The sequence below is a fragment of the Plecotus auritus genome, assembly GCF_963455305.1.
Source record: "Plecotus auritus genome assembly, chromosome: 8".
Lineage (NCBI taxonomy): Eukaryota > Metazoa > Chordata > Mammalia > Chiroptera > Vespertilionidae > Plecotus > Plecotus auritus.
This window is the reverse complement of record NC_137782.1, coordinates 172319464-172346344: the sequence shown is the minus strand read 5'-3', so window position 1 is coordinate 172346344 and position 26881 is coordinate 172319464. Positions and strand designations below refer to the sequence as shown.

General features: G+C 53.9%; 1 protein-coding gene across 1 annotated transcript; it reads left to right on the top strand.

Moving 5' to 3' along the window:
* On the top strand, window positions 1-23906 carry TRIB2 (tribbles pseudokinase 2). Its single transcript, XM_080683428.1, has 3 exons — window positions 1-1598; window positions 6353-6645; window positions 21492-23906. Exons 1-3 carry the CDS (start codon window positions 1329-1331, stop codon window positions 21958-21960), a joined length of 1032 nt encoding a protein of 343 aa, XP_080539554.1. The 5' UTR covers window positions 1-1328; the 3' UTR covers window positions 21961-23906.
* Window positions 23907-26881: the final 2975 nt, after the last annotated feature.

Sequence of the window (26881 nt, the reverse complement as noted above, 5' to 3'; positions counted from 1 at the left end):
GGCGCACACCCGGCCGGCCCCGCTAGCTTAGAGATCCCGGCCACGTAAGTAACTATTAATACCGCCTCGCCGGGAGATGCGGGCGTGCTGAGCTCGGGGATTGGCCTCGGGCACCGTCGGCCATCCCCTTCAGTTTTAAATACTCGTTCCTTTTACCTCCGAGGGGGAAAGGAACAAATAAAAGAAGAGGAAGAAAAGCCGGCAATTTCCTCCAAAACCAATCCTTCCAGGCAAATCGGGTTTAGGTTAGGGGAAGCCGGAGTGGTTGCAAATTCTTTCCAAGGCAGGATCCAGTGACCCAGCGGGAAGGAACGCCGCGGGCTGGCAGGGCTGGGGGCGCATCCCCTTCCAGCGCCCGGAGGACCCCGGAAGCTCGGGCCAGCCTGGGAAATCGGAGACCATTGATCTGCCCTGGACTCTGCCCGCACTTCTCCCTCTTTTCGGAGGACCGTTCGAAGCACCAGCGAGCGGCGGCAGCATGAGCCTGTGCTGACCGCCGGCCGGCCGGCCAAGCCCTGCGCTTTGTCGCGGTACCTGCGCCCGGCCCGCGCCGCCACTCCGCGCCCAGCTTTTGCAATCTTTTGTTGGCAGCGCTGACCGCTCTAAGTTAAATGCTCCCTTGCTTTTTTTTTTTTTTTTTTTTTTGGTCTGTTTGTTTAATTCTTGGGAGAGCTCTTGCGATCTTGGAAAAGCCTCAGACGCCATCTACAGTTAAATCGTAGATAACTACCCTCTCCGGCAACCCCCCCTTCCACGCCCCCCACCCTTTCCACCAAAAAAGGGGGTGCAGCGAGGATTCCGTCTGCCGCGCGGCGCGAGCCGGTAGACCCGTGCCGATTTCCTTTCTCTTTTTGTCGGGTTTCTAACGCGTGGAGAGCAAGCGGCCGCCGTGCGCTCCCCGAAGATTGCACCAAACTCCAACCCGCCTGCAAGTCTGAAGCCTGCGTGGGGGTCGCTCCGGGGGACCCGGCGCTGCAGCTCCCATTTCAGCAACCCGGCTCCTCGCCTAGATCCACGTTGGGAACAGAGGGAGAGAGAAACTAAAAGTGCGGCGATTCTGCACATCGCTGGCTGCTTTGGGGTAACAAAAGGACCCGAGCCGCTGCCGACCGAGTACCCCCCCGGGAGCCGGGCTCTCGGAGCAGACCAGGTGCCCAGCTGCGCCCTTTTGGGGCTTCTAACTCCTTCTCCGCGTAGCCCCCTTCCCGTCCCCTCCCCTCGCGCCCCCTTTTAAAATCCGTGGCACGGAGGCGCCTGCAGCCGCACTCACCAGCGACTCATCCCTCCAGCGGGTTTTTGTGTGTTGGTCGTGTGCGATCCCCACACTCATGAACATACACAGGTCTACCCCCATCACAATAGCGAGATATGGGAGATCGCGGAACAAAACCCAGGATTTCGAAGAGTTGTCGTCTATAAGGTCCGCCGAGCCCAGCCAGAGTTTCAGCCCGAACCTCGGCTCCCCGAGCCCGCCGGAGACTCCGAACTTGTCGCATTGCGTTTCTTGCATCGGGAAATACTTATTGTTGGAGCCTCTGGAGGGAGACCGCGTTTTCCGCGCGGTGCATCTGCACAGCGGAGAGGAGCTGGTGTGCAAGGTAACGAGCCCTCGGTGGGGTTTGGCTTTTTTTTGTCTTTTCAAAAAGATTCCCAGGCCTTTGGAGGGGGCCGGAGGGGGCGGGAGGTCGCCCAGCCCGGAGTCTGGGGGGAGGGAGATTCTCGGGTGATACCCGTGGCCTTGGTAAATGGGCTTCTTTATTTATTTGTTCCCCTGCGACTAGTTGTGGCGAAGTTTTCAGAGGCTGCAGACAATGGGGAGGGCTGCGGCGGGGGCGTCGTGGGAAAGCCCGGAGCGGCGAGGGCGGCGGGACCTCGCGAGGGCCACGGACACGCGTGGCCCCAGGGGGCTCGTGGAGCGCCTCCGCGCGCGCGACCCTGAGTCCCACCGCCCAGGGGATTTCTCCCGGGGGGTCTCGCCCCCTCCCCTTCCAGCCGGGAGCAGGGAATCCCCCGCTCATTTCAAGGCACAGATGACTGGGTTCCTTTCGCAGCCATTGTTCCGAGCAGCGTGCAGGTGTTCAAGCTTTGTTCCGAAGGTGCCCTTTAAAAGACACGCACAAAGGTGTCCCCTCCGGCTGAGCCGAGGGGCCCGGCGCAGGGAGCTTTCTGCTGCCTGGAGCCTTAAAAGGAGGGCTGTGGGTGGAAATCAAAGCCGCCTGCACACCTCCGGGTGTAGGAAACAGTGACTCCTCTGGGTCCCTGGCTTGTGTCTGTTTCTTCTCATCCCCAGACTTCCGTGCTTGAAGGCCCCTGGCGCACCCCCTCTCCCCAGCCCCTGCCGCCCCTGCCCCTCCCCCCCCCCCCCCCCACACACACACACCTTTGCCTGTAAGGTTTGGAGCCTCAGGGATATTCTCCCTAATGCAGAGATGGACCCTACGATTTCCTTTTTGTCTTTGACCCCGAACAGTGACTGGTTTATGCAAGTGTGTCTGTGTGTCTTTGTAGGCACCCACGGGGCACCAGTCGAGGGGATGAGCAGGAGGATAGTTGCAAAAAAAAAAAAAAAGGACATTAGAGCACACCTCTACCGAGGAATTGGACATAGATCAAGAGCTCATTGTCACTTCATTTTAGATTTGCTCACTGTTATTTCCCACCCCCCCGCCCGAGGGTGGGAGTGGGAGTTGGGGGGTAGGGGGATGTGGTGGAGAGGGGGGCCATCAGGAGTGGGGGCCGCTGCTGTCTTTGAATTGCCTGACACTTTTACCATTAACCACAGACTTTATTTCCTAGGGGACTGGAGTGCTTCATTGTAAAACATGGGTTTGTGGCGCTCCCCAGTCAGTTTGGCGATTGCTCGGATCAGACCTGGGGGGAAAGGAAGAGACTCTTTTAAATGCTGCTCTCTGCTTGCACCGAGCATTTGGTAGTTTGCATCTTCTGAGTTATTGACACCCAGAGCAACTGTGCCTGGTTTACCAAAATTCAGTAGGCTATTCAGAGCTGGGCTGGAACTCTGAAGACCGACAGCGTTGCACAATAGGGTAGTCATCCTTTGAAATGAATGAATTCCACAGAGCGGCCACTCTGCTAGGAAATATGCACAGTCACCCAGCAGTGAGCGTTTTCGCTCCTTTTGCTCAACTTGGGCACAGCATTTTCCTATTTTTTTTTCCAAAGCCTGGAGGTGCTTTGAAGCGAGGGGACTCGGCCACCCGATTCTGCAGCAGCGTCTCGCTGTTATTTCTTTGTTTAAAAAGCAGAGGTGCCTCGGGCCCCTGCTCTTCCTTTCTCTGTTCAGATTCTTCGAGACATATTTCACGTTGGGCTGACCTCACGGTGGCATTTGCAGACCTGCTCTCTGGCCCCTAACTGTACTTAATCTGCTGGTTTTGTGATTGCAAAGATCGAATCAGCCCCTCGCCAATTACTGTGTGGCTGCGAGTGGATTTAAGTGCAGTATCATTGTTCTGCTTGACAGAGGTCATCCCTTTAAGACCCAGCAGCTTCTGTGTTCCTGCCTCCTTACCAGGGGTGATGATGGGGTGGCTTCTTAGGCAAGCGCAGTGGAGTGCGGGATGTGCTTGGAAGCTCGAAGTGGTGGTTCAAGGCGGCTTCTGTGAACTGCCCTCAGATGTATACTGTGGGCGCTTAGCTCACTGCCAGGCTGAGCGAAACCTATGCATTGATTACGTCCCTTGTGATGTCTGAAAATCGAGAGTTCTTGTCTCCCAGCTCTGTGTTGACCCAAGAAAAAAAGTATTTGCAAAAACAGATCAAATGTAAAGATGCCACTTATTACAGAGGACTGTATGGAGAATTCTATGGGACATGATGGGGGGGGAGGGTCATTGAACCCAAAGAGTCAAGCCTGCTTTTTTGTCCCCATGCCTACCGTAAGCAAAGGGAGGAAGGGGGGCTATAAGGGCCTGTAGCTTATGGCTTTCATGGAAGTGCTGGTAGTTACTGTGCAGACTGACATACTACTATCTTGGCAGAATGCCCCCCCCCCATTTTCTTTTCTTTTTTTGCAAATGCTATTAAAGATGGCCCAATCTTACTGCTTTATCTGAACTGTCACTTTATATACCTAAGGGTCCAAATTAAACATTCAAAAGCAGCTGCCAACCAGGCTCATGGCTCAATTTTGCACTTGAAGGTGATGGTTTCAATACCAATCCAAGCCCATAAAAGCCTGTTATAGCTGCTAATAAACGTTTGGTTCCTGCCCATTTGGGAAAACGTTAGTCCCGGCTTTATTTTTCATTCTCTGTCCACCATCTTGGAGCTTGGTCTCCCCTACAAAGGCTATGGCTAACCTGCCATGAAGATGTTCAGTCTTCTTTTTTTAAATCTACATTCAGTGTTTCAGCCTTGGGCGGGACCATAGACTAAAGGTGCTGAGCAAAAGAATCACTTTTTATTTAAAAAAAAAAATGCGCTTGAAACGGGAAGTATATTGTAAATAACCCCAGGAGCACGGGCCACGGAGCCTGCAGCCGGTGTCAGACACGCGGCGGTTCTGTGAGAGCAGCGTCTGCACCCGCCGAGGTTTTCAGGTTTTCGAGGCGCCGGGGCCCCTGCCCCTGCAGTCTGGGTGTTACAGTTGACTCAAGCATTGCAGATGCTTAATTGAATGGACCTCCGGGGTCAGCGCGTGGAGGTCATCCTTTGACAGCTTCGGGGTGTGATTTGTGGTCCCTGGAGATGCTGAAGGACTCATTCTTAAAATCGAGGGCTTTCCTGAGCTGGCTCCTGAGGGTTCATTCACAAAGTTACTTAGCTTCCTCGCCCAGGGTTTCCACAGGCGCTCCGGAGGTTCTTGCTCACCCTGTCTGATTCATAGGTTTTATTTTTTGAAGCCGAGAGCGACTTCACTCATGGATTCTGAGATGGCAGCCTGCCTCCGTGGATGAGTTTCAGGAGGCCTGTGTCTTCTCTGAAAAGAAACCCAGTATCCTGGGTGCATTTGGGAATGGGCGTTGTCGGCTAAGAGCTTTTATCAGGTTCTCCTGTGGGATCCAGACCCCCAAAAGGTCGATGGGGTCCTAAATCAACGTCTCCTGATTATGAAGAGGGGGGGAGGCCCGTGACCCTAAGGGCTTCGTATCCACCTCAGCCAGATTAGCGGTGGCCCAGCCAGCCAGGATCAGAGCCTCAAATTTGGCGATTTCTAGGCCAGCATTTTCCCCACTGCCCTGCAAAATGCTGCTGAGGGAGAGCAGGTTTCAACTCATGAAAAAGAAACACCAGAAGTGAAATGATGGCGCGCTGATCACACGAAGCCTCTTGTTGTTAGAGCGAGATCCTGCTCTCCAGGGAAGCGCCCCACCCACGCCGGCCCCCACTCCTGCAGGCACAGGATAGATTCTCGAACCCACATTCACAGGCAGATGGTGAAACCACATTCCAAGCCCAGGGCTCTGTGGCCCTGACTCAGGGGAGGGCTGCAGATGAATGAAAGCTTTTTTATTTATGTATTTTTTCACCCTCAGAACTCTCTGCAGGCGAATAACCTCTCATGTCTGTTGCAAAAAGGTGTGGAGGGTGGGTTTTCTCTTTAAATAACCCCACGATGAGGCGGTATTTCGCAGGCTCGTTTTGATTCATAGGGAATCGTTGCATAACTGATTCATTGAGCTAGAATCTGTGGAGGGAAGAGGGACGGGAGCATGTCTGCCTTCCCAGGAGCGAGGACAGCGGCCTATTCCCAGCCCTGCCACCAGGGGCTGGATGGGACCTGTTCTCTGAGGCTCCATTTCCACATCTGTGAAATGAAGGTGTGGGAGCCTGGGTATGTAATCTAGTAACTGCTAATGTGTCGTATAGTGCTATATGACACAGTTGTATTGCACCAAGTATGTGGTCTATAATGGTTATACAGGTAGCTGAATAGTGTCCATGTACATTTTTCTTTTCTTTATTTTTTTTTCCCTGAAGGAATATAAGGTGTTATCTGTGTAGCTTGGGATGGGTCATTCTCAAGTTTTGCATTCATTCTTCTTAAACAGAGTCAATTGGGAGAGAAAAATAATAAAACCGACCTTTTGTGGTAAGTTCTTTGTCTTGCAAAACACTTTTTACCTTCACTTTTTCATATCATCCTCCCAAATAGCATTTGCCCATATTACACATGACGTCTTGGAGGCCCAGAGAGGTTCAGCGACTTCTTCAAGGCCACACAGCTGGCAGGACACAGGCCCGGGGGCAGGGGGGCGGGTCTGGGTTCAAGGTCAGCACACCATTGGTCATCTCAGAAGCCGGTCCCTGTGGGAGGTGCTCGCATTCTGTGATTGGCCGTCCAAGAGGCCCCCTCTGACTCCTGGTCTTGTTGTTCATTCTGCCCTAGGTGTTTGATATCAGCTGCTACCAGGAGTCCCTGGCCCCATGCTTTTGCCTGTCTGCCCACAGCAACATCAACCAAATCACCGAAATTATCCTGGGGGAGACCAAAGCCTATGTGTTCTTTGAGCGGAGCTATGGAGACATGCATTCCTTCGTCCGCACGTGCAAGAAGCTGAGGGAGGAGGAGGCGGCCAGACTGTTCTACCAGATCGCCTCTGCCGTGGCCCACTGCCACGACGGGGGGCTGGTGCTGCGTGACCTCAAGCTACGGAAATTCATCTTTAAGGACGAAGAGAGGTGAGTCTCATCTCCGTCCACACCCGAGTGCTGCAACGGCTGCTCCGAGCCTGCTGAGAGCCGGATGGAGGCTGTTCTGCTGCCTGTTGTCTGGGTGTGGGGAAGACAGCTCAGAGGGACAGACAAAGGGGTGAATATCCTAAGGCTTGAGGTGCCCGTGAAAAAGAGTCACCCCTCCTCCCAAGGTGTTCTCAGATGCTCACAGGACAGGTGCAGGGTGTTTTGTGACCTGCTCCCTATTTTGGTTTTGGTGTTCTGAACTCTGAAAGTGGCTGCCAGCCTGGGTGGCATCTTCAATGTGAACGAGGCAAGATTTTCAAAACCCTCTCTTCCACACACTCCCTCTCAAAACCCTCTCTTCAGTGCCTGACATCCGTCCTTTAATATTCATTCATTCATTCATTCATTCCCTCCTTCAATGGATATTTCCTAAACACATAGTATTAGTCACAGTCCTTAGTGTTATGAATAGCAAGATACATTTCCTAGTCACCTGACCTACAAAGATGGTGTTACAGGCCCTAAACAAAGGGATGTCGTGGGTCAGATGGGATTGGGGGCTGGGATGGCAGTACCAACTAGGATTCAGAGTCAAGAAGGTTTTTTTATAAGAGAGATGAGTCTGGGGCCAAGACTTGAAAGAGGAATGTTCTAGGCAACGTGGGAAGGACCGGCCTTCCAGGTGAGGAGCCTGCGCGGCACATCCCCGGCCCCGCGAAGGTCTCGGTTATTTTGGGAGACAGCTGGACAGGATGCTGGGCATCTGGGTTCCATTTCTGGCTCTTCCATTAACTCATTACATTCTATTTAGCAGACCCCACGGGGGCCCTGCCTTTTCCTCCAGCTGACTTTGATTGAAAAACCTCTTTCAAGTTCCTTCTTCCTTTTTTAATAATGCGCTTTTGTAGAGGGGTGGAGGCAGCCGATTTATCTTCAGTGCTGACTATTCCAAGAATTGGCCTAGAGGGCCTACGTGCGTGATGTCACGGAATTCTCGGGGCTGCCTGTTGGGCAAGTGGATAGTGGCGTGCAAGTCCATGGTCACCGAGCGGCCGCACGCCGCCTGGATGCAGGTCTAGCACGCGCCATCCGCGCCCTCGGCTCGCATTGCTGGAATGCCTTTTGTGCGCGCGCAGGGCTTGCTATCTGGCCACTCTGCCTTCCGGTCTGTTTGCCACCCGCCCCAGTGGCCTGTGGTATGTGCCAGGGGTCCTCAAACTTTTTCAACAGGGGGCCAGGTCACTGTCCCTCAGACCGTTGGAGGGCTGGACTATAGTTTTTTAAAAAAACTATGAACAAATTCCTATGCGCACTGCAGGCCCGGGATGAGTCGGCTGCTAAGCAGGACAGGCAGCGGCACCCTGCGGGCCGGGTAAATGTCCTCGGCGGGCCGCATGTGGCCCGCGGGCTGTAGTTTGAGGACCCCTGGAGGCTGTTGATTATGGGCGTCTGAGAGCATCCGGAGGAGGCAGGTCCAGTGGCACGGGCGCGGGTTTCCCCATCGTGTGCTTTGAGCTGATGGGGAAGTAAATGTCTGGGAAGCATTTGGGGATTCGCAAGGGTGGAGGGCCTGTGGCTGCGTAACTCAAATGGAATAATTCCATGAGCGCTTATAATCCAGAGGGGTGTACAAAGTGCAGACAGCCCTGGGCTCCCCAGACCCACAGAGGTTGGTTATCATCCCGTATTTATACCCATTAAGGGGTATCAGAGGAATCTGTGGCAGTTACATCCGGGTCTCGATAGTGAATGGCTTTTAGTTTTGTTAACAAACTGAAGAAGAGAGAGATACCCTAAGAGAGTGTGGGGGGTGCTTATCTTTTCTTCACCTTAGAGGCCTCTGCCCTTGGAGTCTGCAGGCCCAGGCCCTTATCCTGGTTTTGCCTTTAACATCCTGTGTGACCTGAGACCGGTCCCCTCCCCCAGCCTCCAGTGCCTTATCTCCATCCGGGCTCTGTTATATTGGCTGCAAGGTCTTTCTGAGCTGAAACATTCAGGCATGTGCTTCTTTGTATCTCATTTGGAAGGTAGATCTATATCTGAAAAGGCACCCTTTTTAAAAAACAAATCTTTATTGTCCCCTTTTTTCAAAACTCTACTGACCCCTTCTAGCTGCGCCCCCCCCCGCCACCCTCCAGGCCTTCACCACCCTATTGTCTGTGTCCTTGGGATATGCATATATGCATACAGTTCTTTGGTTGATCTCTTCCCACCCATCCACCCCAGCCTTCCCCCCTAAGATTCAGCAGTCTGTTCTATGCTTCTGTGTCCCTGGATCTATTTTGTTCACCACTTTATTCTGTTTATTAGATCCCACATATGAGTGAGATTTTGCCTTCCTGTGTTCCGCCTTTCTTGGAGATGTATCCGTGAACCGTAACTACAAATGTAAGAGTTAATATTTGGTGGCATCTATAAGGTCCTTCTCTAAGGTTATCCTGCAACTGACTTCTCCCTATAAACTGGAGAGGTGACAATCGCATGTCCGGTTCACTGAGGGGGGCTCCGGAGGGCAGCGCGGTGGGAAAGAGCCGTCAGTCGTCTGGGCGGATTCTCTGATGAGACAGCTCCCAAGAAAGCCACTTGCCCGACAGAAGGAGTAGGGCAGCAGGTGGATGCCCTGTCCCCGGGATCCCCTTTGGAAGCACCATCTTTGATCCCCTCTCTTCAGAGAGGAGTTTCAGGCATCAGCAAACACACGGGGTGGCATGTCCAGCCATGGCTCACCATGGTACATGCCTGTTTGTGAAGTGAGGCAGAGTAGGGTGGATGTCCCAGGTCACAGGACATAGAGCAGGAGTGGCGTCTGGGAGTTCCCGAGGGTCTGGGGAGCCAGCCCCAGAGGTGAGCTTGCTCCGGTGCCCACAGCCAGCTGGCTGCAAACCAGGGCTGAGCAGAGCTCACACTCTCGCCCTTGGAGGGCTTTCCCCAGGCCTGGCCTGCCCTTTGTGACAGCGGGTAGAAAAGTTGCCAAGGACCATGCCTTGGCAAAGCCCACATCCCTGATGGCCTTGGGCCTCGGGAAGACACACCAAGATGCAAGAAGCTTCCAGCCGGAGGACTCTGATCGCTGGTGTTCGCTTCAGTTACGTTTGACTCTTGCAAAAGAGCCTGGCCTTTTCTAGAAAGAACTAGAAAAAGTGTCCCAGATGATTTGGGAACCCAGAACCGTTCCCTGGAGCAAACGTGTCAAAGCTGAACCCTTTTGCATTTTAAGGAGCATTTGCCTTTGAAAAAGAAAACATTAGCAACTGCCTGTCATCTGTCCCCCGAATGTCTGAGAGCACGTGGTCCCTGCAGCCCTGCTCTCCCGAGGGACCACGGGGGAGGAGAACCGCTCCACCCGATCGGTGGTGATGGCCATCCAGGAGTTACGTGACCTTGCTCAAGGTCACACAACCTGTTTGGCAATGGCACTAGCCTGGAAATCCTGTCACTTCACCCCAGAGCCCCAGGGCCTGTTGTGGTCCCAGGGGACTTGCTGTTCTGAACATGACAAGTGTCTCTGTCTGGTAGGTCTGAGAAGGTCGTACTCAATGTTCTCATCAGTAGCTGCTAAGATTTTTTTTTTAACCAACTGTCACGTTTTTGTCAAAGGGAGATCATGCCTAGTAGCCTTTTCCTTCTTAATGTTTTGGTTTTGAAACCCTTGATTGCAGAGTGTGAGACCCTGGTTGGTCACGTATCAGTCATATTTGTCCCTCGTGATTCCCAGCAGACGAGTCTCCGTGGCCCGCACAGTGGCCTGCAGGGAACAGGAGTCCTGCAGGGGCCCTGGGACCTTGTTGGGGCCTCGCTGCTGACAGATCTCACCTTCTATCCTGGTAACGAGGACCTAATCCATAGGCGTTTCAGTAGGACTGAGCGCCCTCTCCTGATAGGCACTGTGGGGAAACTGGGTTGAATCTGAAAGACTTTTGGAAGGGAAATGATGGCATTTGCCTGCTTTCTGAACCTTTGTGCACTGGTCCTCAAAGGGAAAGCATAGAAGAGACTTGGAAGGGCTGCTTCATTATTAATCTTCAAATGTTTGCACATCAGTCTTCTCAGAGAGAGGCGTCTCCTTCCTTGATGCCCTTGAAAGTGATAAGAGGCACAAGCATGACCCAGTGAACTTGGCGTCACCTGGCCCAGAAGGAGACCTGCCTGTGGGTGGCTCCCACGCGTAGACTTTCCATCTCCTGGACCACCTGGAACTCTGAGTCCGTGGTCAGCCATCGAGTGGCACTGCCAGCACCGGAAGTCATTTCCCACGGTCACTCTGCGGACGTTGTACACAGATGACACTCAGCCTTGCCTTAGACCCGAAGCCCGTGTGCCCTTGCCTTCTGCCTCGGGGTTGAATTCGCAGCATCTCAGACCCTCCTGCTTCTGTTTTATTTCGATTGGGGCTCGAGATGCAAATTCTGGCTCTACCACTTAGGAGCCACCTGATCTTGGATACGCGATATAATGCTTCTGAGCTGCAGCTTCCTCCAAGCTGAAATAACGGTGGCATCCCTGAGAGGTGGTTGCGAAAGTTCAAGGAGAGGATACTGCGACGCATAGGATGGGGCGGGCACTCACTGATGGACAGCTGGTCCTAGAGTCATTGATGAAACCGAACCACTACGGTGAGCAGTTCCCAGGGTTCTGTGGGTTCCTGGGGGAATGTGGCCCGTCTCTCCGGCAGCCATTTCTGTGAAGAGTGGGGGCTCTTGTGATGTCAGGGTTCAGATTGAAGCCACATCCTCTTCTCTCTGTTGAGTTATCATCACTGAATCAGTGCTGGGAGGGTGACTGATAGAGGTCAAGGGCATGGGCTGTGGAACCTTCTGCTCTGAAAGGCCAGAAGGTTGACAAGATGTACGCAAAGGAAGGTGGACACCAAGCTCACCAGGAAGTGAAGGGCCTGGACCGGCCCTGTTTCCTGCCCTGCTCCTCCTCTGGCCCTGATGTTTCTGCAGGCACAGCCCCCTTCTTTGGTTTCTGTTTTGAGAACGTTAAACCCCAGCCCTGGTTGAATTCGTCCTGGGCACACCCTTTGCATCCACAGTTCCTATGGTCAAATCTGCATGGGAGGGGCCCCCCTGAGTGTGGGTTGGGCCTTGAATCTGATAGAAGGCAGTGCCCAAATCCCCAAAGGGTGTGCCCTTGTCCTGTGTCCTCCAGCCCCCCTGGCCTGCTGTGGCATGAGAGTGGTCTGCATGGTCAGCTGTTCTTTGGGGCCCCGTGTTGCAGTCTGAGCCTCTCCGGGGAGGCCTGCGCTTGGGAGAGGCTGGTTACTCCCGTGTGGAGGCAGAGCCACTGTCTGGATAGGGATCTCTGCTCTTGCACTTAACCTTGCCAAGTCACCTCACCGCCTCTGCTCGGAGCGCCCCCTCCGTGGGCAGAACAAGACTTTCCCCCTGGGAGTCAGTGAATGCGTGCGTGGAACCCGTGCGTGGCTTTGAATTTGCATCTGCTGGCCTGAGCCTCCCCGTCACGGGGGTCAGTCTCTCTGGGTGACCCAGGGCCAGCTCGCTGACTTGGGGTAGGAGGAGTCCTCTAAGCTGGGGCAGCCTTGGGTGCAGGGAGGGCTGCTGAAAGGAGTCCCTGTTTTGCCAGCTTGACTCCTCTCCCTGGGGACAAGGCTCCTTGCCACCCCTCACTCTCCGCCCCCCTCACTCCCCGCCCCCCCTCACTCCCTGCCCCCAGTCCAGGCTCGGTGTTGACATCTCATTGCACAGAAATGCCCCTGTGAATGGGAAAACATGCCTCTGTACATGTTTCTTCTTTGGTTAGAAGATCTTTATCAATTGACGTCACACATTTCATTTCCTGTGCTCTGTGGAAGCTGATCTGTGGCCGTGTCTGCAGGAGGGAGCTGGGACCCCATGTAGGAACCTGGGGCCACCTGTTCCAACCCCTCCCCCCCCCCACCCCCCCGTTCCTCAAGCTGGGGGTGGGGATGTTTCTCCCTCCCTCCCCAACCTGGGTCAGGGCTCTTTCTCTGTTGTTAGCATCTGTCCTGGCTCTTCCTTTAGATCTCCAGGCTGCTCTTGCCTCTGTTGAAGCTGTAAGATCCAACAGAGCGTAGCAGGCAGGCACCGAGCCCTGGAGACCGGACTCTGCTTCCTTTCGTTGACAGCCCGTGCCATGAGCTCCTGGAATTCCCTCCTTTATGTTGACCACTACCGACCCTTGGGGAAGGCCCAGGTACCCCCCCTTTTCCCCAGGATGGTGAGGAGTCCCCTTCCCAGCCCCCACTCTCTGTCACAGGGCGTCTCTCTGTTCTGCGTGCCCATGTCTGCATCTCGGGTGCTGTTGCTTGGTCCCCACTCCTGGAACGTGGTGGGCACTGAATCAGTGAAGACCTCCTTCATGGAGTAGGTGCAGCTTGGATTGGATTCTAGGGACAGAATGAGGGGGGCAAGGAGGAGTGCGGACCATGGGTGTCATTGCCCGGATGCGAGCCTGAAGGACGAACAGATGGATCTGCCGTGGGAACCACTTTCCCAGGTCCACATCGCGCGAGAAATCCACCCAGCGTTTCCACCTGCGCTGAACGATTTACACAGAAGCGGCACTTCCTTAAGACCCTGCCATAGGTGTCTGTGTTGGGGTGTCATTTCCCTTAGGAAGGGCCTAAGCGCAGTGTGTGGGGAGCTCTCTGGGGGTCGCTGCTTAGGAATAGACTCAACAGGAGGGAAGGGAGTTTGAGCAAAGGCCTGGAATTCCCAACATGTTGTGTGTAGGGAAGGACATGCTTTGGGGGGACTCTGTGAGGAGACAGAGGAGGCTGAAGGGACTGGCCTGTGCCCTGGCCCCACCCTGCCCATGGGGCATGGAAGGAAAGTTCTGGACCCTAAGCACCTGGGCAGGTGCACCTGGCTGTCAGGGAGAACAGGGCTGGCTGAGCCCGCGTCCCAGCATTAGCAGTAGGTTGGTGCACAGACACCTGTCTGGGAGGCCATCGGGGAATGATTGATTTGGGGTCGGGGATCCAGCAGGAGTGGGGCTAAGTGCAGGGCAGCGGGAGGCCATTGGCGCCTTGATGAGGAGCCCTGAGCTGCTTTGTCTGTCCGGGGATTCCCTGCCTGTTCCTATGGAGACGGCAGGCTGTGCTATACCTTCCTGAAGAGAAGGCGTTGGTGGAGGTTGTGGCTTCCCCCGCTCTCCCAGGGGCCAAGAAGGCTCCAGCGACCGTTCCTGCAGGCAGTTAACGCAGGCCCGTGCATGAGGCCCGAGCATGAGGCCCGAGCATGAGGCCCATGCACGAGGCGAGGCCAGGCAGCGGTGCAGTGGGAACACCTGGGGGCAGGAGTTGGACTGAGATTCTCATCCCAACTGTGGGACTTCCTAGCAGGTGCGTCATCTTTCTAACCAGGGGTGGGCAAACTTTTTGACTCGAGGGCCACAATAGGCTCTTACACTGGACCGGAGGGCCGGAACAAAAGCATGGATGGAGTGTTTGTGTGAACTAATAAATTCAAAGTAAAGGAGCGGAGGGGAGAGCAAGAGAACCGGATAGAACAGCCGGATTCGGCCCACGGGCCGTAGTTTGCCCACGGCTGTATCTCCTTCATCAAGCCCAGCTCCCTGATAGGCCTGTGAGGTGCCCAGAGTGTACAGCTCCCTGCACAGCTCACCAGCCCCTCTCCTGGGCCCCTCCCTGGGGACTCTTCTCTCCCTGAAGCGTCACCCTTCCTGGTGTCCCGGCTGCTCTCTGCTCATTGGTGAGCAGCTTGGCCTTGGAGCTGGCCTGTTCATTGGACCTGGTGCATTGGTGGCTCTCAGAGGGGACTGTTGGAAAAATGTATGCGCATAGGAACCAGGATGAAAGGAGTGAAGGTTTATTGGGAAGAGTTTCGCGGCCCGTAGAGACCCAGTGGTGGCTGCCAGGTTGGCTTGGTGCTGGGATGGTCCTTCCCTAATTCCTCCCCTCCCTTTCCCCCTCAGCTACAGCCCCAGGTGGCTGCTGGCTGGCACCAGGACCGATGGCCAAGGGTGGTAGCATTGCAGTAGCAGGCAGAGCAAGGCCAGACCTGGCTGCAGCTGATGGTTCTCGCTCGACCCTTGGCCGGCTTGGACCCACCCCCTGGAATGGCCTTCAATGACTTCTCCGGATTCCACTGACCTCAGGCCACCGGACTTCCCATCCTGGCCAGGCCCACGTTGCCTGGCTGAACTCCCAGCCCAGCCCCGCCCTGGCCCAGCCTGTCCTCATCCCTTCCTGCCCAGAGCCCAGGGCGCTGTGTAAAGGTTTAAAAGCCAGGCCTGATCTGCTTGGGGAGGCCAGTTTTGAGGTTTTGGAAGGAGCACTAAATGTGGAGGCCGAACGCTTGGGTTTGAACCGGAGCTCAGCCACTCATTTGCTAGTAGACCTTGGACAGGTCGCATCGGTGTGCTGTACCTCAGTTTTGTCATCTAGTAAATGGGCAGGTCCAGCTTCCCATGTGCGCCTCCTGAGTGACAGCGACTCGAGCATGTTTGTGATGTTCTGTATAGGCCTGGGCCCTGTTGGTCTCAGTGTACCCAGGTTTTTCCTTAAAAGTGTCCCCATTTTTGACTGAGAAAACCTGGGATGCTGGTGTCACGATGCACTTTGGAGAGGGCTCCCACCTCAGGATCCTCCCGACATGGATTCGGAGCTCAGTTTTTTTCAATTGCCCTATACAGGACCCAGCACATTCCATTCTCTGGGCCTTAGTTTCCTTACTTTTTAGGAAGTTTGCACATATAATATTTGCCTTTCAATTTTGTTAAGAGAAATAGAGACCTAGACTGAAGAAATTCCAGTATTTATTTATTTTAAATTGATTTCAGAGAAGAGGGGAGAGGGGGAGAGACAGAAACATCAATGATGAGAGATTTATTTGACCGGCTGCCTCCTGCATGGCCCACACTGGGGATCGAGCCCGCAACCCGGGCATGTGTCCTGACTGGGAATCAAACTCATGATCTTCTGGTTCAGAGGTCCATGTCCAACCCATTGAGCCACTGGCCGGGCAAGAAATTCTAGCCTTTAGACGTTCAATTTGTGGTTGCTATTGTTACTATAATGATTATATCATAAGGATGCCATATAGGAAGTGTTGCTACCCCTATAAGCTTAAAGATTAAACTTAGCCGAAACCAGTTTGGCTCAGTGGATAGAGCGTCAGCCTGTGGACTGAAGGGTCCCGGGTTCGATTCCGGTCAAGGGCATGTACCTTGGTTGCGGGCACATCCCCAGTGGGAGGTGTGCAGGAGGCAGCTGATCGATGTTTCTCTCTCATCGATGTTTCTAACTCTCTATCCCTCTCCTTTCCTCTCTGTGAAATATCAATAAAATATATTAAAAAAAAAAAAAGATAAAACTTAAAATCAGGAATTGTAAAGCTGAAGGAGCCCTTTTCAGTCCATGTAGCCATATGTTTTCATTTATAAATGTGAAGGCCAGCGCTGCTCCGCAAGGCAGGGAGCAGAGCTGTGTCCTGCTGGTTCTGGCTTCCTCACCTGGCTCGGGAGCCAGCGACACTAGGCCTGGCACTCGCTGGGCCGGCCCCAAGTACACAGGCTGCCCCGGGCGAGCCACGTTCATTCAGAGGTCGAAAGCAGAGCCGGCTGTGCCGTGCCTGGGCCCGGGCCAGGTTGCAAGATGCATGCGGGGATGCAGCGTCTCTGCCAAATCCATCCTGCCCTGGGCTCGTGGCCCTCTCCTCCAAGAAGCCGCAGGAAATGGCCACCGTCCTTTACAGCGTTTTGGTCACCGGCATCTCCACTGTTCCTCCTCGTCACGTTTGGGAATCTGTATCCTTCATCTGCCGCCTCTAAGGAAGCCCATCCTGAAAACCTCCCTCAGGGCTGAGTAAAGGGAGCAGGAGTGAGCTGGGCACTCGGGCGGGGGACGGACATGCCAGGTTGGGGAAAAAACAAGTGCAAAGAGCCGAGCAAGGAATCTGGGCATAGCGTTCACACCCATGTCCATCTGCCTGAGGCTTGTCCATCTGTCTTCCCCTCCAGGCTCTGGGGTGGAAGTGGGACCCTGCTTACTAGTGAGCGCAATCTGTGTGGCCAGCATGTGCCACCGGGTTGCTAGGTTCTCAGCAGATACTGTACAAGTCCTATGAGAGCATCGCTCACTGGATCCTCACAGAACTGAGAAAATGGGTGTCACGTGTCACGCCGGCACCCCCAGTTCCTAGTTTAAATGCCCACATGATGGACATTTGAATTATGAGGCCCACCAATGGTCACGAAAATCAATTTCTTCGCCTGGAAATTTATAGTCCTCGGGCTCTTCAGGAGACATCAGACATGGAAAGCAGATTCATTCATTTCTTCCCACTGGGACCCACGCAGGTACTCCGCCAGGCCTCCCGCACCCGCTTTATAGAGGAAGGGCAGTGGCCCCCATTCCCAGAGGGGGAGTCAAGCCCCAGAGACCTTCCTTGCGTAACAAGTCCCCGTGGGGACTGGACCGGAACGCCAGCCCAGCTCGGTCCCTGACATGCACACCCTGGAAGGACCTTGTCTAAAGACGTAACCCAGGCCGCCGCCTCGACCCTTGCCTGGGAGTGATGTAAACAAGTTCAGGATGTTCCCAGAAGCAGGCAAGGTCAGACGCCCGCGATGCTGCTTCCTCCGCGTCCTTTTCCTGGCTTCTCCTTCCCTTCTCCCTCCCCTGCCTGGGAGGCGTGTGCGCCTCCATCCAGGGAGCAGGCTCCCGCCCCCTGAGGCCGGCTGCCCTGGTCCTGGGCGCACCTGTGCTGCCCGCTTAGCTGGAGCCTCGCTGGCTGAGCTCACAGCCCCGAGAGAGGCGAGCACTCAGCCCCCAACGAGCCTTGCTAGCCGGACGAGCTTGCCCCGCCTCTGAGCATTAGGCTCAGGGCCCACATGGAGGAAAGATCATTTGTGCTTTGGAAGCTGATTTTAGGAACTTTGAAAACAGATGTAGGCACCTATCATACGTTCTGCACCATAGCTTGGTCTTTGTCTGGTAATTTTCGAGTTGAACTGGTAGGCTGGGTGGCTGTCTTGCCCCGGCACATACCACACTGGATGTGACAAGCAGGTAGGGACACAACAGATGGGTGAGCTCGGGAACAGCTGGAGCACAGCGCATGGGGTGTCTTGATTTCACTCTCAAATTCCCTAGGTATTTGCATAGCCGCTGAGTCCCGTCTCCAGGTGGGGCGGGGAGGAGAGAGGAGCTGCAGGGAGGGGTTCATTGACAGGAGAGAGCCCTTAAGCATGTTCTAGGGCCCTTTCTGGAGAAGGATCCCAGAAGAGGGTTTAGGGTGCAGGTGTGGTCCCTGCTGCCTGGAGGTGGAAGGCGTTGGGGGAGGGGATGGGGCGGGGAGGGAGAGAGTCTGAACCTACAGGTGTGACCTGGACAGGGATAAGAGTGACAGGGCTTTAGATGTGGCTTAGCAAAAAGAGCTCGAGGCGCTGCAGTCTGTCCCTGGAAGGGCTGGGTTGCACCTCCCTGCACCCTCCTGTCTTCCATGGCTCCTTCACTTGACCTCACCTAAGCCTGGCCAGGTAGGCAGCTGGTGATTGTTTCTTTAAAGCTGAGCCCACAGAAGCGCCGAGGGCATAACTGTGCGATTGCCTTTCACCCGTGGATGGCGTGTCTGCCGTGTGCCGGGGACCAGGGCAGGTGCTGAGGGCATAGCAGTAACACAGGTGATGGTCTCTGTGTGCAAGTGACCTCAGCCACCTGCCATGGCTCCTGCAGGGGGCAATGAGGCCATCACCCCGAGATGACACGGGAATAAGACATAGAGCGAACATGCCTAAGTATGGGAAGGTGATGCGTCATGTTCAGGTGGTGACGGGGTAGGGAGCAGCGGGGTGGGGGCCGCACTATATGGGATGGTCAGGCCAGGCCTCTTTCATGAAGTTCACTTGTGCCGAGACCTGAGAGAGCCGGAGTGAGCTGCCCTGGCGTCTGGGGAAGAGCATTTGGGGTGAGGTCCTGAAGGGGACCCTGTTCAAAGGCCCCAGGAAGGACCCAGGTCAGTCTGCGTGTTTGAGGAACAGTGGTGAGGCTGGGATGGAGAGACGGATGGTGGCTGAAGACGAGGCTGAGATGCCCACGGGTCACCGCGGCCTCGGCGAAGGTGTTGGCCTCACCTGGTGCATGTCCGCAGAGGAGCCCAGCCCCGGGCTTGACCCCATTCCGATTTAGTGCTCACTCCGCCGTGTCCCTCGCCTGCTGGGTAGGCTTATTATCATTATTACTGTTCTTTCCACTGCGATGATTATTCCCACAGCTCCTCTGCTGCCGAGACAGTGAACTTGGAGGTGAGGAGTCTGGCTCCCTCCTGAACTCGGCAGGAGCGTGTAAGGGTGAGAGTGGGTGGAGGAAGCTGTGGAGAGAGCCCACTTGTGCCTGCGGTTTGCGCTTCCCTCCCCTCCTCCCCTTGCATTTCACTGACTCACCTCCAATCTCTGCGGGTACTGAGGCTGCTGTGGGTCAGCGCCACCTGCCCCCCTAGAGGAGAAAAAGCAAAGCAAGAGGGGGTCTGTGCTTAGCCAGCACCATTCCAGATTAGCCCCCTAGACCCTTCCTGCTTTTCTAGGCTGTCGGGGGAGGAGGGGGTGGTGTGGACCGCAGGGTACGATAGTGCATGGGGAGCACATGTAACAGATCCACTGCTCCGTGTCCTAGACCCCCGGGATGGCCATCCAGGCAGATGTCCAGACTGTCTTGTCTAGATAGATGCACAACAATGAAAAGGTACTTCATGCTAATGAACCTTACACTTAAAAATGGTAAAAGTGGGACATTTTATGCAAATTTTACCACAATAAACAACTAAAATAAAAAACAAAGCAGGATTACCTTCTTCAACAGTCCTCTGCGAGGCTGAGAAGCATAGAGGTTGAGTGACTGCTCCACAGCCACACAGCAGGTGGAGAAGTCTGGCCTCGGTCCCCTCTCCTAGCTCCAACCCACACCATTTCTTGCTCATGGGTGGAAATGAGTACAGGGCAGTTGTCACTCCTTGGTCTTTGAAACTGCTACCACCCAAATATGAGATCTTAGCCCGGCTTGTGTGGCTCAATGGGTGAGTGTCGAACTATGAACTGTGAGGTCACGGTTCAATTCCCAGTCAGGGCACAGGCTGGGTTGTGGGCTCAATCCCCAGTGTGGGACGTGTAGGAGGCAGCAGATGAATGATTCTCTCTCATCATTGATGTTTCTGTCTCTCCCTCTCCCTTCCTCTCTGAAATCAATGCAAATATATTTAAAAACAAAAAGCAAATATGAGGTCTTAGATTCAGCCAAGATTTTCTCAGACATTTCCTGTGGAGCTCTCCCTGGGTGCGTTTGAGACTCGCCTCCTCTCTGGGGCTCTCTGAGCAGCGGTGGTCATCGCCCTAAAAGGCTAAGATGCGCAGTAGGAGGAAGGCGAGAAATAGCAGTGATGGACCGGAGTCAGGGCTCTGACGGAGGAGGACCTTGTGGTATTTCCAAGCACTTTTCTCTTCTCTGCGCATGTGAGCCTCATGACACCTGGGCAACAGGGAGATGAAGGAACCACTTGATGTGACTGATACGGACCTTGTAGGACGTAGTTGGTGCTATTTATGAGGTTCTAACCCTAAATCTAGTCCCTCCTCCCTGTCCTATGTCACCTTCGTGGCAAGCCTTGATCGGGGTGATGGAATAGGGTTCACTGAGTTTACGGGGCCTGAGAACCACTGGAACTCTGTGGGCGTGGCAGTGTTCTGGGCCGGGAGAGTAGGAGGAGGATTATGGTTTTAAGCACTAAAAGGTAGTAATTCTCCATTTTCCCCTTAAAGAATTGCAAGGTGGGGAGACAGGGATTCTTAGGAGGCCTCTTGGCTAAACAGAGAACACTGGGCTGTGAGCTTATGGTGCTGGGTCAGGGACAGCCCTCAGTCTTGAACAAGTCACTTCACATCCAGGTCCTCAGTTCCATTCACTGGAAATCATGTATAGCTAATGATGAGAATTCAACCCAAAGTGTTTACTGAGTACTTACTTTATTTTATACCCAGTGATGATATCAAGACCCACTGTACTGGTATAAAGGCCTAGATTCTAGAGACTCAGAGTTTCATGAAATTTCTCCACCTCTGTTCTTACCCAGTGCACCCAGCAGAGTCCTACATTCGCGTCAGCCAGCTCTGTGGTCCTCACACAGCAGGGCGACGATTGGGGACAGTGTGACAAGTTTGAGAAGGATCTTGAGCTCATGCTATTATTCATACACACACACCCATGCATGCAAGCACACACACATGCACACATGTGCAACATGGTTGACTTAGGGAGACATGAGGTCAGGCCTTCTGTTTCCCAGCTAAAAGGCTTTTAGCATGTTACTCAAACTCTGAGCCTCCATGTTCCTACCTGTAAAATAGGATTGTACAATCTTCCATGTCTCACCAAAGCATTGTGTGAGGCCAAAGGGCACTTGAGTAATGTGAGAGGTCCTTGCAGACGGTGTGTGCCGGGTCTACCAGGCGGACAGGACTTCTCTCAGCTTCCCAGTTGGTTGGATCTGAGTTCAGATCTTGGGAATCCCAGTCATTACTCAGATGTGACTTGGAGCAGGTGACTTAATGTCTTGTTCCCTCAGCACTAAGACGAGGCAGTGCTGTTATTGTGACCTGTTTACTTGCCAAAGGGTTGAGTCCCCCAGTAGGTTGTAAGCTTCCTGCAAAGTCTTTGTCCGTCTTGTTCACTTTTGTGTCCCCAGCTCTGGAAGAGGGTTGGCCACAGAGAAGGTGTTCAGTAAGTAATGTTGAAGGCTGGTGAGTGGATGAATGAAGGAGAAAGAGTCGCTGGACACCTAGCAGGAGCTGTGCTATAATGATGTGTCGGAGCACCCTCAGGAGCTCATGTGTCTTTCCCTTCCTTGCAGGACCCGGGTCAAGCTGGAAAGCCTGGAAGATGCCTACATTCTGCGGGGAGACGATGACTCGCTCTCCGACAAGCACGGCTGCCCAGCGTACGTGAGCCCGGAGATCTTGAACACCAGTGGCAGCTACTCGGGCAAGGCCGCCGACGTGTGGAGCCTGGGCGTGATGCTGTACACCATGTTGGTAGGGCGGTACCCTTTCCATGACATTGAGCCCAGTTCCCTCTTCAGCAAGATCCGGCGCGGCCAGTTCAACATTCCAGAGACGCTGTCGCCCAAGGCCAAGTGCCTCATCCGGAGCATCCTGCGGCGGGAGCCTTCCGAGCGGCTGACCTCGCAGGAAATTCTGGACCATCCTTGGTTTTCTACAGATTTCAGCGTCTCCAGTTCAGGATATGGTGCTAAGGAGGTGTCTGACCAGCTGGTGCCGGATGTCAACATGGAAGAGAACTTGGACCCTTTCTTTAACTGAGCTCACGCCCCACAGAGACTGGGCTGGTGGTACTGGAGCGGCAGAGGGCAGCGAAGGGACTTCCTCCAGGGACCTCACGTCACCTGGCTCCGTAGCAGGAATGACACTGACACTCACAGGTTTCTTGGTTCAAAGAAGGAAAACCTTCAAGGAGCTGACGGAACATGTAGCATGGGGGCGAGAGGTGTGGGGTGGGGTCGGGCTCTGGGGCCGGGTCAGAGGTAGGGGGAAGCCCCCCGCAGTTTCTCCTCCCTGATGTAGCCCCGAGACCACCCCCCCTCAGCTGGCTCCGTCTACCCCACTTTTCATTTTGTTCAAAACTAGTTGCAGATCCTGACAGAATTGAAACTCTCTGCCTCAAACCCACATCTCGGCATCGCACTGTTAGCATCTAACTTCTTGTCATGATTCAGGGAAGGTACAATCGGCCAAGGGTTTTCTTTTTTCTTTTTTTTCTTTTTTCCTTTTGAAACAAGCCAACCACCTATCTGACAATTAAACGGTCACTTAAAGAAAATTCGGTGCACACAGACTGACATGAAACCTGGGTGCTAAACTAAAAGAAAAGGAAAGTCCAGTTGTGTCTCTTAATCGCTCTCTCAACTCATTCCTTCGAAGTCAAGTATTCCATACCCCGGTCAGGAAGTGACATGTTCATTTTCTTGGCTCCTTGAAAAGGGGAGGGGGCCTGGCCTTTAATAAGCTATTCTGTTTGGTGCCCATTGGTTTGGGGCAGGAAGAAGCTCTTAGAAGTCAAACTTCCAGAGCATCGCTGCCCTCATAGTTTCAAGAAAGGAAAAAGAAAGGACTAAAGGAGCAAGGCCTTCGCCTCCTTAGTCTTTTTTTTCTCTTGGAGGACCAGGGTTGCCTGGGAGGCATCCGCTGGGCGGAGATGGGAGTGAGAGAGCGGGAAGCTTCGAGTCTGAAGCTTCTACACCCCGTGGCTCTCAAGGAAGCATTTTTGTCTTTGTTTGATTGGAGGCGAGCGAAACAAAGCAGGTTGTCCCCCATGTATGAAATACAGGACACGTGTTCTTCGGGAAGAATGACCCTCGTGGCTTGGAAAGGCCCTCTGGTCCGGACAGAAACCCTCGGGAGGGATAAGCAGGAAAGACAATAAGCTGAAAGCGAGGATGCTATAAATAAAAACAGCTTCTACCCCCACACGCACCTTTGTATCTTCGAGAACTCTTCTATTTATTAAGGAAAATGTCACATTGTGATGTATTAAGCCAGTACTTCAATTACGGGTTGACTTGGGATGACATGTTACATGCTGTCGTTAACATTTATATATATATATATATTTTTTTTTTTCCTTGTTTGAGTATTTCTGTCCCTGAAATAACCTTTCCTTTGGCTTTTCTAGCTAGCTTTATTTGATTTTGAGTGGCCAATGTTTTTTATTAATGGCTTTTCTATCGCTGTATGATACAGAACTCCTTTGGCATACATACTTGTGTTCCCAGTACCTCAGTTGTTTGGATTTTACTGCCTGTATCCGTTTTGTGAACTGGTCCTGTTTTTGGGGTAGGTGACACGTGGACTCTAGTATGTAAATGTTACTTGAATCTGTGCTCCATTATCGTCTGTGGCATGTATGTGCGGACCGTGGATGCTTCACGCCTGCCCAAAAGGAGCCCGGCCGGCCCCTTCCGGAGCGGGCGGCTCCCCCGTTCGTGTGCGGAGACAAGGCGGCCATGGGCGTGCCCCGGCTTCTATTGCGATGACAAACGATGGAGAGGAGAGGGGTGCCTCACACTTTGAGGATGGTGCTGTGTCGAGGAGGAGGACCTGTTTCCTTGCCTCCCCCCGTATTTTTAAGGACCCGGGCGGAGGAGAGGTTGGTGACATGCATGGTGGGAATCTGTGGCCTCTGGTGCTTTGTCCTGTATTTGGTTTAATGTTTTTGTCCTAATCTCTTCAATCAATAAAATCGTGCGTATTTAACTAAAAGTCTGGGGTCCGGCGAAGGTGGCTTCCTGCTTCGGAGGTGTGTGGCCGCTGCGCACCAGCTGGGAACTCAGATGTTCTCGAGGGTCTTCTCCCGTTCACGGTGAACCATCACCGCTGCTCAGACAAGGCCAAGGCTGCCTTCCCTCATGACTGGCGTGCGCTGGCCACTTAGGAGTAACGGCTCCCTGACTTGTCTCTCTCCCTGAGTGAGTGGTCACCCCCGCCTTCAGAGGTGGGAGTTGCGTTCCTATTTCAGATTGGGAGAGGAACCCGGGAGACACATGACTTCCCCAAGGTAAACACCCTGTGAGGACAGAGTCAGGCACGGACTCCAAAGCCTATTGAGTCCCAAAGCCTGGTCCTGTTTCTGAGTCCAGCTCCCAGGGTGAGTCTAATAAAAGCCCCGGGGTCGCCGGCCTTCCTCAGGCCCCAGTGATCCAGGCTTCCACACGATTCAGCACCTACTGGAACCTGATTGGAAACCTCCCTGGAGATCATCCCCTTCCAGAAACGAGTGTCTCAGTCAGCCACAGAACATCAGGCGGGCGGTTTCCATGGGCAACCCCATCCATCGTGCTCATTGAATAGGAGTGACAGCAGCCCAGCGAGGGCCCGCTCAGCCCTGAGACGTTAACAAGTGCCTCCTGTGTCATTTCAGTGCAGGCTGGGGAAACCTATGGACATGGACCGGCCGTGGGCGGGCAGGATGGTGGGTGGCGCCGGCCCAGGGGTTCATGCCAGCCCATCAGATGGGCTCCCACCTGTCCAAGACTGCCCTGTGACCTGGAAGAGGACGCTGCATCAGAGTCCAGAAAGAATGGATGGGAAGGAAGGAAGGAAGGAAGAGAAGCAGCGGTACCGCTCTCACCATACCCTGGGTGCCAAGCTGTGGATAACTTCATTCGCACTCCATGCAAAGACAGCGTGTGGTGTACAGGGACATGGCTTTCTAGCCGGTTGGACCAGGCCTCTCAATCCGCAAAATGCTTGTCGTCCGATGATGTCACTTCTGTCTGCATCCCCAGCATCACCAGACCCAGTGCCTGGCACATGGGAGGTTTGCAGGAACAAGTGCTAATTGAGGGATCATTTGTGCTGGGCGACTCTGTGCTGCTAACGTTCCTTCCAAGCCCAGGTTTCTAAGAGGCACATCGTTAGAAAATAGCCTTTGCCAGTTCTGAAGCCCACCAGTGGCTTTTGTTCGGGCACAGATAGGCCGATCCAATTTCCTTGCTCTTTCCCTGCCTGGGATTAAGCAGGAGCGGGCCTGCTGCCTAATGAGGGCCTGTGTGAATTGTGTGCTCTGTCAAACCTTCGCATGTGTGGTTGATGCGGAGGGAGCTGTGGGCACACACTCACAGCCTCTGCATAATGAGCTTCCTTCCACCTTGGTGGGGACCCAGAACCGGAAAGATCCCTCCCCCTGAGTGTCTCCAGGCTTAGCCAGCCAGACACCTTTTATTCTCTAATCCCTTCGGGGATAGGACCTCACCCCCTCGGTACTTAATATGGACCTGGGGCAGGGCAAAGGACCTGGGCCCCTGAGAACCCAGCACGGGTTGGGGAAGTAGCTGGCCTGGGCTCTGAATCCTCATTTTCATCTCATCTGAGCAGATCACGAAACTTTGGTGAGGTCCATGGCTGTTGAGAGGATTAACTGAGTTAGGGAGTGCCAAGGGCTTAAACCTGTGCCAGGCTGGATGAGTGATGGTTACTACAATCCGCCAAAGGCACAATAGGGTGGAGTTTTTTGACTGGGAATGGCACTGGACTTGAGACTCGATGGCGTGGAGCGGGGCAGGGACCCACTGAGACCCGTCCCTGTCACATCCAAAGCAGCTGTGCTTTCTGTCTTCCTTGGGTAGTTCTAGTGTGGACTTACTGAGAGGAAGACGAAGGTAGGCTGCGAGGTGTGTTTGAAAGCTATCGGTCAAGTCCCACCCTTGGAGAGTTGACAAAGAAACTTGGAAAAAGCAACCAAGGTCCAGAGAAACCAAGAGCATCACGAGTTGCCATGTCACTTGGACATGGGCTAGGCCACCCAGAGAAGAGCAGGAACTCAGCTCCAAAGCTGAGCTGGACTTGGAAGAGAGAACAGCTGGAGCTGCCAACCAGCCACCCTCCAGGAGTCCTTTCCTGAGGGGGGTTTTCAGAGGCAGCTTCCTGGGTCCCCTGCCTTGACCCACACCATCGGTGAGGTTGATCAAGCAGATGACTCTTAGGAAAATGTAAATTCCAGCCCAAAGATTTGGTTTCTCAGTTGAAATACATCCTGATCATGTCTGCGTGAGATACGGCTCAGGCTCTGCAGGCAGCTTATGGGCTTGTTGGAGAGCCACGAGTTGAAGGTATTTCATTTTCAGAGCCCATGGTGTTCCCAGGTCTCTGATTGTTCCTATTAAAAAGAAATGGATTCGGACTTCAAAGGGAAGTACACATCCTCCCTGGAACAAGCCAGCCCGTAGGAAGGAGAAACAATGGGTGACATCCTTAGGCCAGTTTGTCCTTTGCTGGGAAGGCAGTGGAGATCTACGGGGCCTGGCAGGAAAACAGAGCTCTAGATCCCCCCCACCCCCATGGTCCCCGGCTGTGAGTCCCAGGCCTGGGGCCCGAGAGGAAGCTGGGAAGGGGGCCCAGGAGGACTTCCTTGGGAGGGGTCTGGAAGGGATGCGGGAGGAGGAGACCTGAGTATTGCTGATATGTATCTTCTGCCGCCAGCACCACTGTTCTCACAGCACCCTGGGAAGCAATGACAGGAGATGAAGAGATTGGCCATGCAAGGCCAGATCTTGGACACTGATTAACATATTTTCCCAAGAAAAGGGGCTTGGGCCAAGGTCGAGGACCATTAAGATATAGTAAAATGTTTACCTAGCTAGGCCAGACTTAGGGCATGAAAAGAAACTAAAAAAGATAAGCTCCTTAATCGTCATAGAAAAGAACACAAATCTTAAGCTTAAGTTAG

Coding starts and splice junctions, on each gene's coding strand:
- TRIB2 (XM_080683428.1), top strand. CDS start 1,329: ATGAACATACACAGGTCTACCCCCATCACAATAGCGAGATATGGGAGA. Junction 1,599..6,352: donor GAGAGGAGCTGGTGTGCAAG/GTAACGAGCCCT, acceptor ATTCTGCCCTAG/GTGTTTGATATCAGCTGCTA. Junction 6,646..21,491: donor ATCTTTAAGGACGAAGAGAG/GTGAGTCTCATC, acceptor CCTTCCTTGCAG/GACCCGGGTCAAGCTGGAAA.